The sequence below is a fragment of the Staurois parvus genome, unplaced genomic scaffold, assembly GCF_062004578.1.
Source record: "Staurois parvus isolate SC_StPar_1 unplaced genomic scaffold, SC_StPar_1.0 ptg000282l, whole genome shotgun sequence".
Taxonomy (NCBI): Eukaryota; Metazoa; Chordata; class Amphibia; order Anura; family Ranidae; genus Staurois; species Staurois parvus.
The window spans coordinates 11,310,186-11,328,239 of NW_028318078.1; the positions used below are offsets into that span (position 1 = coordinate 11,310,186).

At 39.3% G+C, this 18,054-nt stretch overlaps 1 protein-coding gene across 2 annotated transcripts in view; it reads left to right on the forward strand.

The window, feature by feature from the left end:
- SSTR3 (somatostatin receptor 3) overlaps positions 1-17,274 on the forward strand; it is a 32,631-nt gene extending 15,357 nt beyond the window's left edge. For both annotated transcript variants that reach the window (XM_089681939.1, XM_089681941.1), the window contains exon 2: positions 12,199-17,274. In XM_089681939.1, the coding sequence (XP_089538065.1) occupies positions 12,725-13,936 (1,212 nt within the window). In that variant the 5' untranslated portion in view covers positions 12,199-12,724 and the 3' untranslated portion in view covers positions 13,937-17,274. The remainder of the gene's footprint in view (positions 1-12,198) is intronic.
- The last annotated feature ends 780 nt before the right edge of the window (positions 17,275-18,054 follow it).

Below are 18,054 nucleotides of genomic sequence, written 5' to 3' on the forward strand. Positions count from 1 at the left end.
TATATCCTTTGTTGGCAATGACAGAGGTCAAACCTTCCTGTAAGTCTTCACAGGGTTGGCACACACTGTTGCTGGTATATTGGTCCATTCCTCCATGCAGATCTCCTCTAGAGCAGTGATGTTTTGGGGCTGTCGCTGGGCAACAGGGACTTTCAACTCCCTCCAAAGGTTTTCTATGGGGTTGAGATCTGGAGACTGGCTAGGCCACTCCAGGACCTTGAAATGCTTCTTACGAAGCCACTCCTTCGTTGCCCGGGCGGTATGTTTGGGATCATTGTCATGTTGGAAGACCCAGACACGTTTCATCTTCAATGCCCTTGCTGATGGAAGGAGGTTTGCACTCAAAATCTCACGATACATGGCCCCATTCATTCTGTCCTGTACATGGATCAGTCGTCCTGGTCCCTTTGCAGAGAAACAGCCCCAAAGCATGATGTTGCCACCCCCATGCTTCACAGTAGGTATGGTGTTCTTTGGATGCAACTCAGCATTCTCTCTCCTCCAAACACGACGAGTTGTGTTTCTAGCAAACAGTTCTATTTTGGTTTCATCTGACCATATGACATTCTCCCAATCCTCTTCTGGATCATCCAAATGCTCTCTAGCAAACTTCAGACAGGCCAGGACATGTACTGGCTTAAGCAGGGGGACACGTCTGGCACTGCAGGATCTGAGTCCCTGGCAGCGTAGTGTGTTACTGATGGTAGCCTTTGTTACGTTGGTCCCAGCTCTCTGCAGGTCATTCACTAGGTCCCCCGTGTGGTCCTGGGATTTTTGCTTACCGTTCTTGTGATCATTTTGACCCCACACGGTGAGATCGTGCATGGAGCCCAAGATCGAGGGAGATTATCAGCGGTCTTGTATGTCTTCCATTTTCTAATTATTGCTCCCACAGTTGATTTGTTCACACCAAGCTGCTTGCCTATTGCAGATTCAGTCTTCCCAGCCTGGTGCAGGTCTACAATTTTGTTTCTGGTATCCTTCGACAGCTCTTTGGTCTCCACCATAGTGGAGTTTGGAGTGTGACTGTTTGAGGTTGTGGACAGGTGTCTTTTATACTGATAACAAATTCAAACAGGTGCCATTGATACAGGTAATGAGTGCAGGACAGAGGAGCCTCTTAAAGAAGAAGGTACAGGTCTGTGAGAGCCAGAAATCTTGCTTGTTTGTAGGTGACCAAATACTTATTTTCCACCATAATTTGCAAATAAATTCTTTCTAAATCAGCCAATGCGATTGTCTGGATTTTTTTTTCTCATTTTGTCTCTCATAGTTGAGGTCTACCTATGATGCCAATTACAGGCCTCTCTCATCTTTTTAAGTGGGAGAACTGACTAAATACTTTTTTGCCCCACTGTATGTGCCTTACCTGTGAAATCCCCGTGGAAGCTGGAAATCACTTTAACAGGTATCTCTACCACAGTAATCTGCACTAGATTCCCAGGTCATATGCCATGTAGACGCCCTGCTGTATTAGTTGCACTGGCACCATTCAGAGAAAATGTTGCATTTTCTGACTGAATGCAAGGTGTTCTCTGATTGGAGATTGAGACATCACCATGCAATGTCATCAACATCCACCTCGTCCAGTCAGATAATGCTTTGAATTCATTTAGAGGTTTGAAAAGTGTTCTCTGAAGAGCTCCCATGCTGAACGAGTGTCCAGTGGAGTAGGGCAATCTCTCAGTGTGGGACCCAGAGTCTAGTGGAGATCACTGCAGTAGTGCCTCTTACAGTGATAAATGGCTTCCAGGGGGATCTCACAGGTATGGCAAATACATATTTACATTGATATGAACTGGACCAATGCAACTGTAAAAATTGCCATACCTGGAACATAGCTTTAAATAATTTGGTATCAATTAAAAGTGTGTCTACTGAAGATGGGAAAAATGTATGGCAGATAACTATACAGGTAAACGCTGCCTTTCTTTCACTGATCCTATAGGCATACTATTGTATCAAATGGTAAATTTGGCCCTGCTCATACATATACAGTATATGGGGATCCGTTGATGCTTCAACACTCCTTTTTTGTGCAGCTCGTTCTTTGTATGGGTATCCCACTGGTTAGAAGCACATTCTTCTCCATTTCTTAAACACTGCACCAATATGACAACAGCAAGCGAACATATACGAACCAATACAACAACAGTGAGAAAACCAAAAACACCTTCTCTGTTGTGGTATATTTATTTAAAATCTTACAAAAATTTCACAAACCACTTGCATCTCTTGAACCTCCACCAAATATGGTTCATCCCCATAGACTTTGTCAAAAACTCCGAGGGTGGAGACGGAAGGGGATTCTAACCAGCATTATATTGATATGTAGGATCCCCTGATGATTAGAGCAGAGCAGTCCGATGACCCATCCATGACCGCTCAGTTTCTGCAGAGTGAATTTGTTTTGCTTCGGATCTATTTAAGTTACTAAGTTCTTTTTGCTGCATTCGCAACAAGATTTAATTTGTTTAATTTTATTAGTTTTTGACCGGATTTGGATTTTTTCAATGGATTCAATGTATTTGAGTTGAATTCTAAATATTCAAAAATATCCAATATTGATCCAAAGTCATTGTGAAGAGTGAGAGAATAAATAGGTGGTGCACACGCCTAGTGCATTATCCAAGGTTTATTGAAAGGTATCAAAGGTAAAAACATACTCACAGAAGAAGCATGTATCTAAAAAGCATTTGCATAATGATGATGGCCACAATGGCAAGCAACGTGTTCCAACTGTCAGTGCGGTCAAATGGCTGACGCGTTTCGGGGACAAATCCCTTTCCTCAGAGCTACTGACCAGCCTCTGGTGCAGATGTGTAGTGGATGGATGATGGGAGCCTTGCTGGTGATGCCACATTCACCAGCAAGGCTCCCATCATCCATCCACTACACATCTGCAACAGAGGCCATCATCATTATGCAAATGCTTTTTAGATACATGCTTCGTCTGTGAGTATGTTTTTACCTTTTATACCTTTCAATAAACCTTGGATAATGCACTAGGTGTGTGTGCCACCTGTTTATTCTCTATCTAGTGGCTGATCTCCCCGTCTGAGGGGGGCTGCACCCCTGAAGCATTTCCTTTGGTTGTCGCTGTCCTGATTCCCTTGGCTTCCCTTTTGGCTGTGCATTTCCTGACGCGCTGGAGAGTACATATGATATGCGGTTCATTGTGAAGAGTAGCTGGTTCAATTCTATCTGAAATTCGAATTTCAGAAGATGGTTATATTCTTTCTACTTTGTTCTATTCTATTTTAATCTAGTCTATTTTTTCTATTCCTTTCCATCCTAATCTTTTGTATTCTATTCTATCCTGCTCTGCTGTACTCTACCTCTTTCTATTCCATTATGTTTTATTCTATTCATTTTGAAATTCGAATTTTGGAAGATGGTTAAATTCTTTCTCTTCTGTTATTTTCTTTTCTCTTTCTATTCGGAACAAAACGAACCACACATGTCTACCTGGCTTAAAAAATTCCCAGTTAGCCATCAGCTCATCCTGTCTTGTTGCTAGTATGCACAAATTTGGCTTAATGTGTACTTCCACATTACCTGCCAAATTGGAATAACATCTTCAATTGAAAAAGTGAAACTCATATATTATTTAGATTCATTCCACACAGAGTGATATATCTCAAACATTTCTTTCTTTTAATTTTGATGATTATGGCTTACAGCTAGTGAAAACCCAAAATTCGGTATCTCAGAAAATTAGAATATTACATAAGGCCAATAAATAAAGGGTTTTTAATATAGAAATGTTGGCTTACTGAAAAGTATGTCCATGTACAGTGTAATATGCACTCAATACTTGGTCAGGGCTCCTTTTGCATGAATTATTACATCAAGGTGGCGTGGCATGGAAGCAATCAGCCTGTGGCACTGCTAAGGTGTTATGGAAGCCCAGGTTTCTTTAATAGCAGCCTTCAGCTCATCTGCATTGTTGGGTCTGGTGTCTCTCAACTTCCTTGACAATACTCCTTAGATTCTCTATGGGGTTTAGGTCAGGCGAGTTTGCTGGCAAATCAAGCACAGTGATACCATGATCATTAAACCAGGTATTGGTACTTTTGGCATATGAAGTCAGCATCTCCATAAAGCTAGTCAGCAAAGGGAAGCATGAAGTGCTCTAGAATATTTTGGTAGAGGGCTGCACTGACTTTGGACTTGATAAAACACAGTGAGTATTTTGGGGAGCCATGTCATCTGTTGGTGTTGGTCCACTAACTGTGGAAACTTCACACTGGACTGCAACTTGGATTCTGTACCTCTCCACTCTTCCTCCAGACTTTGGGACCTTGATTTCCAAACGATATGCAAACTGAGCAACAGTTCAGTCCTTTTTCTCCTTAGCCCAGGTAAGACGCTTCTGACATTGTCTCTGGTTCAGGAGTGGCTTGACACAAGGAATATGACAGTTGTAGCCCATGTTCTGGATACGTCTGTGTGGTGGCTCTTGAAGCACTGACACCAGTTGTAGTCCACTCCATCTGAATCTCCCCCACATTCTTGAATGGCCTCGCAATCCTCTCAAGGCTGCGGTTTTACCTGATGCTTGTGCACCTTTTTCTACCACACTTTCACTCAACTTTCCATTAATATGCTTGAATACAGCAATCTCTGAACAGCCAGCTTCTTTAGCAATGACCTTTTGTGACTTACTTTCCTTGTGGAGGGTGTCATGACCGTCTTCTGGACAACTGTCAAGTCAGCAGTCTTCCCCATGATTGTGCAACCTACTAAACCAGACTGAGAGACCATTTAAAGGCTCAGGAAACCTTTGCAGGTGTTTTGAGTTAATTAACTGATTAGAGTGTGACACAACAAGTCTACAATATTGAACTTTTTCACAATATTCTAATTTCTGAGATACAGAATTTTGGATTTTCAATAGCTGTAAGCCATAACCATCAAAATTAAAAAACAGAAATGCTTGAAATATATCATTCTGTTTTTAATGAATCTATATAATATATGAGTTTCAGTTTTTGAATTGAATTACTGAAATAAATGAACTTTTTGAAGATATTCTAATTTATTGAGATGCACCTGTAATAGTTTTTTCTCACATTTACCTGCAAAAGTGGAAATGCACCTTAACCCTTTATGTCCATGTGTACAATGCCTGATGGTAATCCAGGAAGTAGCAAAGAGACCTTCCCAACCATTTGAGGTGTTTGAATCACAAGGAAGACTATCCAAAATCAGAGAAAACAGCAGACATGCAGTCAGCTGTTCGCTTGGAGTTCTAATTTAATCTAACACACCTATAAAATGAGTTTATAACACCAGAAAAGCAATGAAAGCTTTGCCACTTACTTACCAAGCATCAAATGTAGGTGCTAAAAACCCTGCACCTAATTCTGTGTGCCAAAACCCAATAATTCAGTGTTGTTCAATTTAGAATAGTCCAATGCACAAAGTGCAATAACTGGAGCAATTAGAGTTCATGCGTCACCGATGTGTCAAGTGACTAAAATGTGACTGGTTGCCGTGAAATACTGCGCTTACATATTTTGCAGGTTTATTGTTTGCTATGTCAAGCAAACCTAACACAAAAAGTTGAGAATTTTCACACAATAAATTGTATGACTATTTGCTTCAATTACCCAGTCACATGCAAATGAAATAATAAGCAGAAATGTGTTTTGCATGACATGAAAATAAAAGTGGTATTAAACCCAAAACCTAGAATGTAATATATTGCAGTTTATTAATCATTAGATGTGATGGCTGCATTAATTTTCTTTTTAGGCTTTTTTCCCCCCTGTTTTCACCTGGTGATCTGGCCAGTAACACACCTTCTGCATTAGAGTGCCCCCACTCTGGATGCATGAGCGCAGGGGCACTTTTGGTCAGCAGTACTGTCAGTCTGAAAGGAGGGCAGTTAGACTGACTAGATTTCGATACATTAACAAATTAAAGGCAAACGCCAGCTAACACTTTATAAGTAGTTACAGAAAACAGTTTTTTTTTCTTTTAGAGTAAAGGTTTTACATAAATAAAAGCTGACCATTTGTCGGGGACATTTCATATTTCCTTAGTATTATTGACTCACAATATCTAAGAATGAATTATAAGCCTGGTTGCTTTAGATAACCTAATGCTATTGGAATGTTAATGTAAACTTACCAAAATGTGCTATCTTCCCTAGAAGGTAATGCTGCTTATGACTGGCCAACTATTCCTGTATATAATACAGCCAAAACGTGTAATAATTGTCTTAAACATCACCATAAGCACCCCTGTCAGTGGCCAATGGTTTGTCTCAGGTTTCCAACAGCTACATCTGCAGAACAGCTTGGTCTGATGAAAAACAGATCAGATCACCAGGTGAAAATAAAGTAAAGGAAGCCTAAAGAAAAGAATTGGTAAACTGCCATATAAAATGTTTGCTTTTGGGTATAATACTACTTTAGGGTGAATATTCACACAATTTATCCTGTGAAAATTCTCAACTCCTGAGCTTGTTTCACTAAGGGTCCTTGCACACAGTATTGATGTATGAACACCAGAACTTCCTGGCAGAAAGTTGCTATGGAAAAAATGAGTATGGGCCATATGGTACATGTTTAAATGTGTATATACACCTATATTTGCGAAAAAAAATTCATCTAGCTCCCACAATGCCAAATTGTCAATTATTATAATCTACTATTGAAGGGGGAAGGTATGATTTACATGTGTACGCACAAAAAATACTGACCAGTAACGCAGCTTTTTATTTTACTAGTAGTTTACTACTATTTAGACACCTGCATGTACAGGCCCTTTAAAAGCAATGGGCTGCATTCAGATCAGTAAAAAGAAAATGCCAGAATGCCTGAAAATATGACTTTTATGGTGCCTGCGTGCAAGAGCCCTAAGAAGTTAAGCTTTTCCTACAGTCTGATACATCTAAAAAGCAGCTACACAATGTAAGGCTCTCTGAAATTATATCTGCAGTTGAAAACATAGCGCAATACCTCCTTTGCAGCACCAGAGATTGCATTATATTATCAGTATGACTTTCATGGAGCACTTCATACTAAGTATGCTTATAGCTGATGTCATTAAGTTATAACCAATTCTATTTTCTCATATTTGTTCAACAGCAGTAGAAGCTGCTAAAAATATTACGGAAAATAGAACCCGCATCATTATCATTAAAGAAAGCGGTTTGGGAACAGTTGGCAGCCGTTTCCTCAGCCAAAGCTATTGCGTTTGCAACACTTATCTTTTTAATTATTTACTGTTGAAATACACGAGGCCTCAGTTCAACAACTAACATCATCACTATGGCAACGTCCAAAGCCCCAGAATGAAGCCATATTTGAGGTGTCAGATCTTGCCCCACTGAGCCATCGAATGTCTTTAATTATAAGGGTGAGCTGTGTTTTACATTCAGTGGTAATGCCTGAAATGTTAAACTAATATCAGGAAAGGTAAAGGTTTTAAAATGACCCATTACTATTTAAAACTGCAAGGCATGGCTAACTGGTACAGGTAAGGATAGTATAAATAAAGTTAATAAAAAGAAACCTTACTGTGGGAAAAAGCGTTGAACAAAGCAAGCAAAAAGAAAAGAAAAAAAAGGTTAACAAAAAGATCCATTCTGACCAAGTTTTAGATAGTCTTTGAAACTTTAAAGTCCAATTGTTGCCTAATGGCAACCACACACACTTCGATTTTGTTATGCAAACGGAATACGAAATCTGACTATTTTTTATCAAATTGCTGTTGGTTTTCACTTTTTCACTTCCCTCTGAATATAATTTTTCAATAACTGTAATAAAGTTTCAAACTATCTTACTCAGTTAGGATTTTACAATTGATTGAATTCTGGTAGTAAATCAAACCTGTGCATGGTAGATTTTTTAGTTTTTGGCAATTACTTGTTATTAAATGTGCCATAGCGGTGGCAGCTAACCTTGTCACATATATGGCCAGGGTAAAACTCTTCTATGGTTAATGAGTTGCATATGGTGTTCTTTTTCCTAGCATGACATTCAAGCCTTCATATAGCATTTGCCCCACTGCCCAGTCATGGAATAGGAACATACTTTTAGACTATGCAGTTGGAGGACATGTAGCATGATTCAGATCTGCCCGGCTATGCATCCAAACACGAACATGGACATGAACCATTTTGGAAATAACATGATGAGCTAACCATTTTTTTTCAGAAGAATGAAAGGTACAAAAATATAATGATTTTTGTAAAATACCTATAATGTAAATAATTGCCCTTTAGGAATTTTCTTTTCTCAACAAAACTAAGGAGGTGCTTTTCAGATTAAAGAAATTATTTGGTGGTTCATGGTCAAATTGGGGAGCTTTATATTTCTGCATCCCTTACCCTAACATTGTAGACATCTGAACTTCCATTGACCTTTTTAGGGGTAAGAAATTCACTACAGGTGAACTTTAACATAATGCAGTAATCAGCTAATGGTCAAACAAGGTGCAAAGTGTCAAAAGGTGCAAGGTGTCAAAAATGCATAAACTGTAGAATAATGAAAGACAAACAAACATGGACTTTTTACAGCAATATCTCTATGACTCAATCAGGGTAATGCAGCTGCATAGCAAAGTCTCTATAAGGCTCTATAACAACAGAAAGGCAAGCCGAGAATCACTACTTCAGTAAAACCAGTCTGGACTCAAGCTGCTATATGTAATTGTCCTTATAGACAGTGTCCCTCATAGAAAAGTCCATGATAGTTTCAATAACACTGTTGAACATCTGAAATCCAAGGCCCAAAGAAAAAAGTGACACCCTACTGGAATTGCGGTACTCTTTGGGGAGATGCTTTCCACAGTAGCTTGGTCTTTTGGAGAAGCTGTATCTATTAGGCTTCTGCCCAGCTGCTGGTATGCCAGTTCTGTCAGTGGAGAGCCCCTCACTTGGTTGTAGATCATTTGCCCAGCTACCTCTGCCTCATCCAGTGTGGCCTCCCTGAGCTGTTGAGGGAGTAAGGCAGAGAAACCTATCTTCTCTGGACATATCCAGGAACCCAGGTAGTTGTAGGAAAAGAGGACGAAAGGGCCCTCATCTGAGCATGGTGAGAAAATGGGCAATCTGCTACAGAACTACTGTATATACATTGCAAGGATTTTAGAAACCTTTATTGTGGATTTATACCTTCACCCATTAGATTGCATATAGTCTAACTTGCATATCAGCCTCACATGCCTGATTACCCAATATTGACATTGCCAATCACAGCAATGGTACACCAGAGAAACAGAACAGTTTGGGACTCCTGGGACAGTAGCAAAAAATCTGAAGCTAAGGGTATAGACCTGGAAGCACACGTTATTGCATTAATGTGCACATTTACAAAGGCTGCAATTGCTACAAGTACATTTTAAAATAAATGTGTTGTGTTTTCCATATATGTTGACTTAAAAAAAATTCCTTTTAGCCAGATATATAAATATTGCATATTCCTTACTTGCATCCCGCAGGGGACAAACGTGAGGCCATTAATCTAGGCTTTTAGAAGATCTGTGTATTACTTTGCTGTAAATAGTTCTAAATACCAGGAAATCAGAATTTACATATGCAGGTCAAAGACTCAGAGGAAAGATACATCTTTTCCTCTCTGCAAGCCAAGGAGGTACCTACATTATATGGAATTGTAATTTGTAGGAGCAACAAACACATGCAAAGGCAGTTATGGACTTTGCTATTAGAAAACCCAGTATGATCTGCAAATATTGTTTCATAGTTGCATAAATGTTTATTATAACATGGATTTTCTGTAAATATAGCAATGAAAATGTAACTGTATCAAGTTAACCCTAGCAAACAGGTTCTTGTATAGAAAAGCAGATTGCAAATTTTGGCCTGCCTCTTTCCTCTTGCTGTGCATCACTCTTGGTTGGCCATGCCACCCATCACACTAATGTGCCAATATGGATGCATGGAGGGCAGGAAAAACATTTGGATCTGTGGCTGAAATTGGTGTGCATAACAGAGCTCCCAAGAATTTGGGGCTCTTGCAGTGCTCTGAAATGAAGGCCACCTGAATTAGTCTCTATTCTATTCAGGTTGTAAAGGTAAACTTTGATATTGGCATAATATAACTGAAAAAAAATATAGTTCATATAGTCTAAAAGTTCTGATTTTAATTTTATACAAGCATTACGCATGGGTCTAATTTACACACTAAAACCCAAAACCTGCTCTTGATCTTGAACCTAACTTGTGATCTAAACACACCAAGAAGTAAAAAAACATGCTTTGTGTATTTAACTGATAGCTTTAATCAAATGAGTGCAGGCTTATATTTCACAGTTCATGAGGAGGCATATCAAGGTAGGGCAATGAGTTTTAGTGGAACCTGTTATCCCAACTGCACCAAGTCTGAGAACACATCACATATAATTAAACACTACTGATTGTATTGGCAGATAAAAATATAAGCAAATACTCATGATAAGGTTGTAAGTTAATATCCTGGTACAGAGTGCCTTACTCCACTTGAATGAAACAATCTTTGTACTTACATCCAATAGGTTTATTTTAACGTGGTTTTTCTCATGGCTAGTACAGAACCTTCTGTTGATCTGTGACAAGTCTGGTATAAAGCATGCTTGCTGTGCATCTAAGGACCTAAAGAAGTGTCTCAAGTTACAACAGAAACTCCTGATTGACAATGAGCAGTCATGCAGATTAGTGTAATACTTCTTACAATGATATTGTGAAAACATTTGCTGAAGAATAATTTTATCAAAGTTATAGCAATATTAATTATAGAATATACAGTATTTTCTGGCATATAAGAGTACTTTTTATACTTAAAAATATACCCCAAAAATTGGGGGTCGTCTTTTACGCGGGTATAAAATGTGAACCTTGAGTTTGTTTGGGTCAAGCTGGCTGGATGTGGGGTAATACTGTACATACAGTTTACCGTGCTGAGCCAAGCTGGCTCAAAACACATGTCCCTATGACAGATTAATCTGTCAGCCCGCTGGATGTGTGGTATATACAGTATACTGCGCTGAGCCAAGCGGTTTCAAAACGTACCGGTACGTCCCTACTGTAATCAGCCCGCTGGATGCGTGTATGTACGGTAGCTGCAGCTACATACAGTATACACTGGGCCAATCACGGCGAGTGATGTATTCTACTAATGAATACAAAGCCTGCTCGGATTGGCTGAGTCAGAGAGGTGGGCTGATGATGTCACAACCTCAGCCAATCCGAACAGGCTTTGTATTCATTAGTAGAATACATCGCTCACCATGATTGGCCCAGCGTATACTGTATGTAGCCTCAGCTACTGTACATACACACATCCAGCGGTCTGATTACCGTACGTTTTGAAACAGCTTGGCTCAGTATACTGTATATACTACACATCCAGCGGGCTGACAGATTAATCTGTCATAGGGACATTTGTTTTGAGCCAGCTTGGCTCAGCGCGGTATACTATATGTACATTATTGCACATCCAGCGGGCTGTATATATACTGTATGTAGCCAAAGCTACCATATTACCGCACATCCAGTGGTCTGTATATATACTGTATGTAGCCGAAGCTACCGTATTACTGCACATCCAGCGGTAACCATCTGATTTGGAATTTGATCCATATGATGACTGTCTTAAAAATGTATCACAAGATGTCATTCATGAACTTATGATGTCAGAGGATGAACATGAGGATTTTGAAGGATTTTAGGTGCCAGTAAGTCATAACCATTTCAATTAAAAAATCTGATGTTTTTAAATGGTGTTGCCTCGGAAGGGGGTTAGTCTTATACGGCGAGTATAGCCCAAAACCTATGTTTTAACTGGAAAATTAGTGGGTCGTCTTATACACCCAGTCGCCATATACGCCGGAAAATACGGTAATTCTATAATTAATGTTTAGTCTACTGATTTATTAAAGGAGTAGAGGCTGGTTAATCCAGAACATAAATATTCACTTAATTAAGTAAGGAGAAACTGTGTACATTTTAGATACCCAATCATGTGCAAGTGAAAAAAAACATATTTATCTATAAATAAAAACTTGACTTTTGTTTGCACATGCACATAGTTGGGTAAATGAAGTACACAGGTCTTTGCTTTATTCTGTGAACAATGACTTTGCTCGGAGAACAGTTTCTACTTTTTTGGTAAAAATAAATTGTAATGGTTTTATTATTATGTGATAGGTTTGCAATAACATGATTTGCTTTCATTGTCTTGTCAGAATATCGACAGCTAAATTCTTGGCCTACTGGTGATGCAGCCTATTTGAAGAGAATCATTCACCTTCTGTGAAGAAGACATGACATAAAATGGACAACCTGCACAGCCACAGACCCCTATGGCAGTATACTGCTCAGAAGAAATAAAACTTATTGATGCATGTTTTAGCATGCTGTTCAGTCAAGAAATACACTAAAAAAAACAGTTATCCACATTGTTCCTCACTACAGTTAGATTTGCAACAACACAAAGTCAATATATTAAAATTTAAAACAGATGACAAGGGCCAACCAAGCGGATTTGGAAAGAACAGTTGTGAATCCAAGAGAAATTGTTCAGGATCTACTGAAAGCTGGCATTATTTAATTTTGTAGGATGCACAATCGTATACCTATTTTTTTCAAAAGACAAAAATAGAATATTGCTATTATTATTAATAAAAAAAAGGTTTACAAATAAGGAAAGACATTATTCATGAAAAAAATAATAATCACCAAAAACAACCATGTTCTGACGTGTTTTCAAAAATGACACCAACATCTCCGACTAGCCTTCTTCCAAGTTCTTATGCAGACATTAACACAACTCTATTTGCCAATGTTTCATCTACTCCAAATGTGGCTGCCCCAGGGCTCCTCATTCCACTGATATACCTAGTTGTATGTGCAGTAGGATTATGGGGTAACACCTTGGTTATCTACTTAGCATGGCGAAGTCCTGCTGGACAAAACTCTGTCACTGCTCTCTACATTCTGAACTTGGCAATGGCTGATGACCTTTTCATGTTGGGTTTGCCCTTTCTTGCTGCCCAGAGTGCTTTGTCCTACTGGCCATTTGGATCACCAGTATGCACAATAGTAATGACTCTAGATGCTGTCAATCAATTCACAAGCATTTTCTGCTTAACTGTACTCAGCATAGACAGATATTTAGCTGTGGTTCGTCCCATCAAGTCCGTAAAATGGAGAAGACCCAAAGTGGCTAAAATTGTGAATGTAACTGTTTGGATTGCTTCTTTCTTGGTTGTACTACCAGTAGTTTTCTTTGCTGGTGTTCCAAAGGATTCAGGAACATGTCATATTGCTTGGCCTGAACCACAGCAGGCCTGGAGGACTGGTTTTATCTTGTATACTGCTGCACTTGGGTTCTTCTGCCCATTGCTTGTAATCTGCATATGCCATATACTTATTGTGGCTGAGCTAAGAACATCTGGAAATCGGGTTAGGGTGGCTCCAACCCGACGACAGGGTCCTGAGCGCAAGGTAACTAAGATGGTGGCCCTTGCAGTGACTGCCTTCATCCTGTGTTGGCTGCCTTTTTATGCCTTGAACATTATCAATCTGTTGTGGCCTCTGCCTGCAGGTCCAAGGCTGTATGGACTTTACTCCTTTGTGGTAGCTCTCTCCTATGCTAACAGCTGCTTGAATCCTATTATTTATGCTCTTCTAGCTCGTCCATTTCAAAGGGGCTTGAGACGTGTTCTCTGTAGGACATCTGTTAGAGTGGCTGATGGAGGAATGAATGGACCCAATGAAACAGCGCAAGGAGAGCTCAGCAGAGTTAGTGGCATTTCCCAAGACAGAAGAAGTCCAAGAGTGGACAGAGTGGATGAAAATGGACAGAGAGCTGGAGCTGAAGAATCTCTGCAGCAGGAAGTTGGACCATCATCACAAAATGCTCTACCGGAGGAGCTTGGAGCATCTGAAAAAGAAAATATGCTAGGCATAAGCTATTTATAGCATGAAAAAAACTCTGAGGAAAAACATTTCATTCTAAATAAGAAATGAAAATCACTTTTCACTATCCATTATAAAATGCCTTGTCTATTTGATTCTGTGGGACCTGTTTTCTGGAATATATGTTAGCTTTTTTTTTAAAACAAAGAACTTCAGTTTCCCTTGACTTTGACAAAAGCTTCTGAAAGAACTGTATATAGGTAGTTTTATGGAAAAAATATTGAAAGGAGTTGGTCAAAAATATTTATCACTTATTTTAATAACACTTCAGACTTGTAATTACCACAGCTAAGGTTTTGAGTGACAGATCATCTGATTTGAAAAGATGAAAGTTACCTAGGCACGATGACTGTCTTAGATTGTAACCTCTGCAGGCCAGAGCTTCAATGAGCCAAAGAACTGCAACTTAAATAACATAATCAAGTACTGTAATAATATTTATCATAAAGATGTCCTAGTCTTTTCCTTTCCAGCCGTGGAGAAACTAAAATCAGAACTCACTGCTAAATGCATTGTTTAGTATGTCATGCTGCAGCTTAAAAACTAACGTGCCAAAAAATGCTTACATTTAAAGGGTCAGTCCACTCAAATGTAATATTTAGTTATGGGAGGAGTCTAGTGAGCTAAGTCATATGTCTTGGATATTCCAGCAGTAAAATGTCCTTGCCACTTTCTGTCCACTTGGGAATCTTAGTTGTTTCCACCTACCTTTTTGTATTTCAATATTTATTCTTTATGATATAAATGTAGCAAAAATTTTCCCCATTCATGGAAAGGACTTAGATGCCTGATTTCAAAAGTAACATCTATTGGTATGAATATACATATATAGCACAATGTACATAATGCAGCATTTTGGTGTACATATTGCATAGCATAGCAAACAGATTATTGCATACTGTGGAGTATGGCAAACAGCACAGCATACAGAAATAAAAAGTGCAGACAACGTAACATAACTGACTTTGTATACAGAGGCAATGGTCTTCTAAATGCAACATACAATGCAAGATGCAAGTGCAGCACAATGTACAGAGTGAAGCCGTTCAGAGTATACAACATACAGCACAGTATATGCAGGAATAAGTAGAATGTAACATATAACAGAGCATACAGCAGTTTGGAGAAAGTATGGAATAACATGTTGTACAGAGTGAAGTGGCTCAGAGTATTTTATGTATAGCACAGTCATACCTCCCAACAGTCCTGAATACCGTGGGACTGTCCCAGAATTTGAACAACAGTTTTTTGTTGCTGTGTACAGTAGTTTGCAGCTAATGAAGTTCTTCTTTAAGGTAGGCTCAGACAAAGTGATATTACTCTGTGTATATTATTTTTTTAATCCTTTAGGCTTATGTTAAACTCTCACTATATAATTATAATTGTAGCACTACCCCCTTAGGAGCCACTAGAGATTTGGGTCTCTATATAGTCCTGTACAGCCAGGCAACACACATTTCCTTCCTGCCTTGCACTCCAGAGACAGTAAACAGTCCTTGAACTTGTTTATTTATTTAATTAATTAATTAGGGGATTTAAACTTGGATGGGGATGAGGGATACATGGGATGCCCAAAAAACTGTTGAACTGAGGACAACTTCCTATAACTAATGTACAAGTGCTCAGAAGGGTTTTCTCTTCTTGGAGAGCTGTCTAGCCTCTCCTGGGGTACCAACTCAGGCCCAAGATGAATTCTGCTCTTCACCCGGCTGCCTGAGAGAATCACTGGGCAAGAGGACACAGAATCTGTTACTTTAAGATCAGCAGTCCCAGATGGGGACTAATCAGGTTGCCGACCCGAATGCCCTTTCTCCTTGTCTGGCCAGGGGGTGTGGGATTACTCCCCCAGTTTCTCCTGCAAGCTTGTGGGTTGGTGGCTGCCTTCAGGCCTTATGCTGGGCTGGCTGCTTCCCTGCTTCCCAGGCTGTCCTCTCTCAGGGGACGATGAGGCTGAGAGTCCACCCTTCCAGTTCCTCCACCTGAAGGTAGGCTCCTCTCCGAGGCTCCATACTACATCCTGCTCACTCCATTTTCCACCCAATCTGCCCTGCTACTGAGCAGGCTCAGTCACTCTTAAGGACTGTCCTGGCCCCATGCCAAGCCTCCTGCTTTGGGATTGGCCAGGATCCCATAAGTGTGCAGACCAGCTCCTCCTCACCTCCATCCACTGAGTTCTAGAGACTTCTCCAAGTCTCTAAATCAGGGGAGGTTTCATAAAGCTGATCTGCAGAGCCTTTCAGCCCTGACCAAATTTTGACTCTCTGATTACTCAGCCTCTAACTAAAAAAAAAATTATCTAGCTCCCCTAGCTAACAAGGAGGGTGCTACATTATTATGGAGAATTTTGGTGATAGAAGGGCTGCAAACTGTGTATTGTATATACAGTATGTAGACTCTCTTTAACTATGCTCCTTTAAACAATGCATAATGTTCAGTGTTATTGGCACACTGCATATCTTTAGTATTCAAAAGTATCACTCTTTCTCAATTTCCAAAGTTCCAGAATGTAGAGAGTACAATGGCCCAAAATGTAACACGTAGCATGGTGTACAGAGTGCAGGGCCTAAAGTAATTCACATACAACACAGTGTATAGGGTTCAGTAGTCCGTAGTATATAACATATAACCTGGTGTACAAAAGTGCAAGGCCCAGAGTTTTTCACATATACAGTAGTTCAGTGTACGGGGGCAGCAGTCCACAGTGTGCAACCGTTAGCACAGTATACTTTGTGCAGAAACCCAGAGTATTTAATATATAGCAAAGTGTACAGAGTACAATGGTAGAGTATTTAATGTATGCTGTACAACATGGTGTACAGAGTGCAGCAGTACACAGTATTCCATTTATAGTACTGTATACAGGGGAAAGTGGTTTCAAATATTTAATGTATAGAATTGTATACATAATGAAGTTCAGAGTGTGTAACATAAAGCATAAAATACAGGGTGCAGATTATGTAATGTACAACACAACATGTATAGTGGAGCAGTCTGGAGTATATAAGGTACAGCAGGGCATGTAGCAGCAAAATTATAGAGCATGGCATACAGAATGTAGCAGTGCAATTTATGAAATGTACCATCAGATGATTTATTCTGCAACATGTCCCAAATGTGTAATATCAGTTTTGGGTGGACTGACCAATTTTAAAGAGAATTCATCATTTATCTGCACAAAACCTCAATCATATTCACACGTCACATGCACTATAATGTTCATTTATCCTTTGTTTTGCCACTTACTATTTTTACTAAAATATTTTCAGCAATGAAATATTATATGATGTAAGTTCTGTAACTAAATAAAAGTTTACCATGCAATAAATAATTTGTGCTTTAAAGTAGGCAGTCACACCTGCATATTATATTGAATAAAAAAATTATGTTGACATGCAGCTACTTCTTCTTTAATCCAAAAAAGGTTAGCGGTAACCGAGGATCAAGGCTACTAGTAATATACAGCTCATGTGATCTATCAGTAGAACGACCTGTGACATTTCCCTTTGGCCTTGAGCGAGCCAGTTTTTCTCCTTGTGATTGGAAAAGTAAATAGGGGATGTCAAGCATGCACACATGGTCTTTGTGTTCTTATCAATTTTCTCCTTACTATGATGTTCTAGGGAATCTAGGCATTCAGTTTAGTAAAATAAGGCTTGGTTCATTGTCATCCATCTAAGTACAGCTACATGAAAGAAAATCATTGCATATGTAAATGTTAATCAACATAATAAGTCTGCGTTTTAACAGGGATCTGCTAATTCTATCCAGGAAGCATCATAATTACGCTTAAGTGAAAACGTTCATTCAATTTTCTCTATGGCATATGTAATAAATTGCAGCTACTTTCAGCAGCATTGTAACCTAGTGCAATGTGTAGATTATACTGTAGGCTCAAAGGAAGGCAGTGTATGCTAGAACCATAGAACATCCTGTCTTGCAATTGTTTGCCTAAGATTGGGAACGTTTTAGTCCCAAAAAGGAAATCCTTTAGATTAACTTTATTCACCAGGTGGATATACCTCAAGCAGTGGAACATGTCCTAATGCAAACCAAGGTGGATAAATTCAGCAAACATTTATACTACATAGTCTTTCTTTGAACAAGCTTTTTGCCCTTAGAAG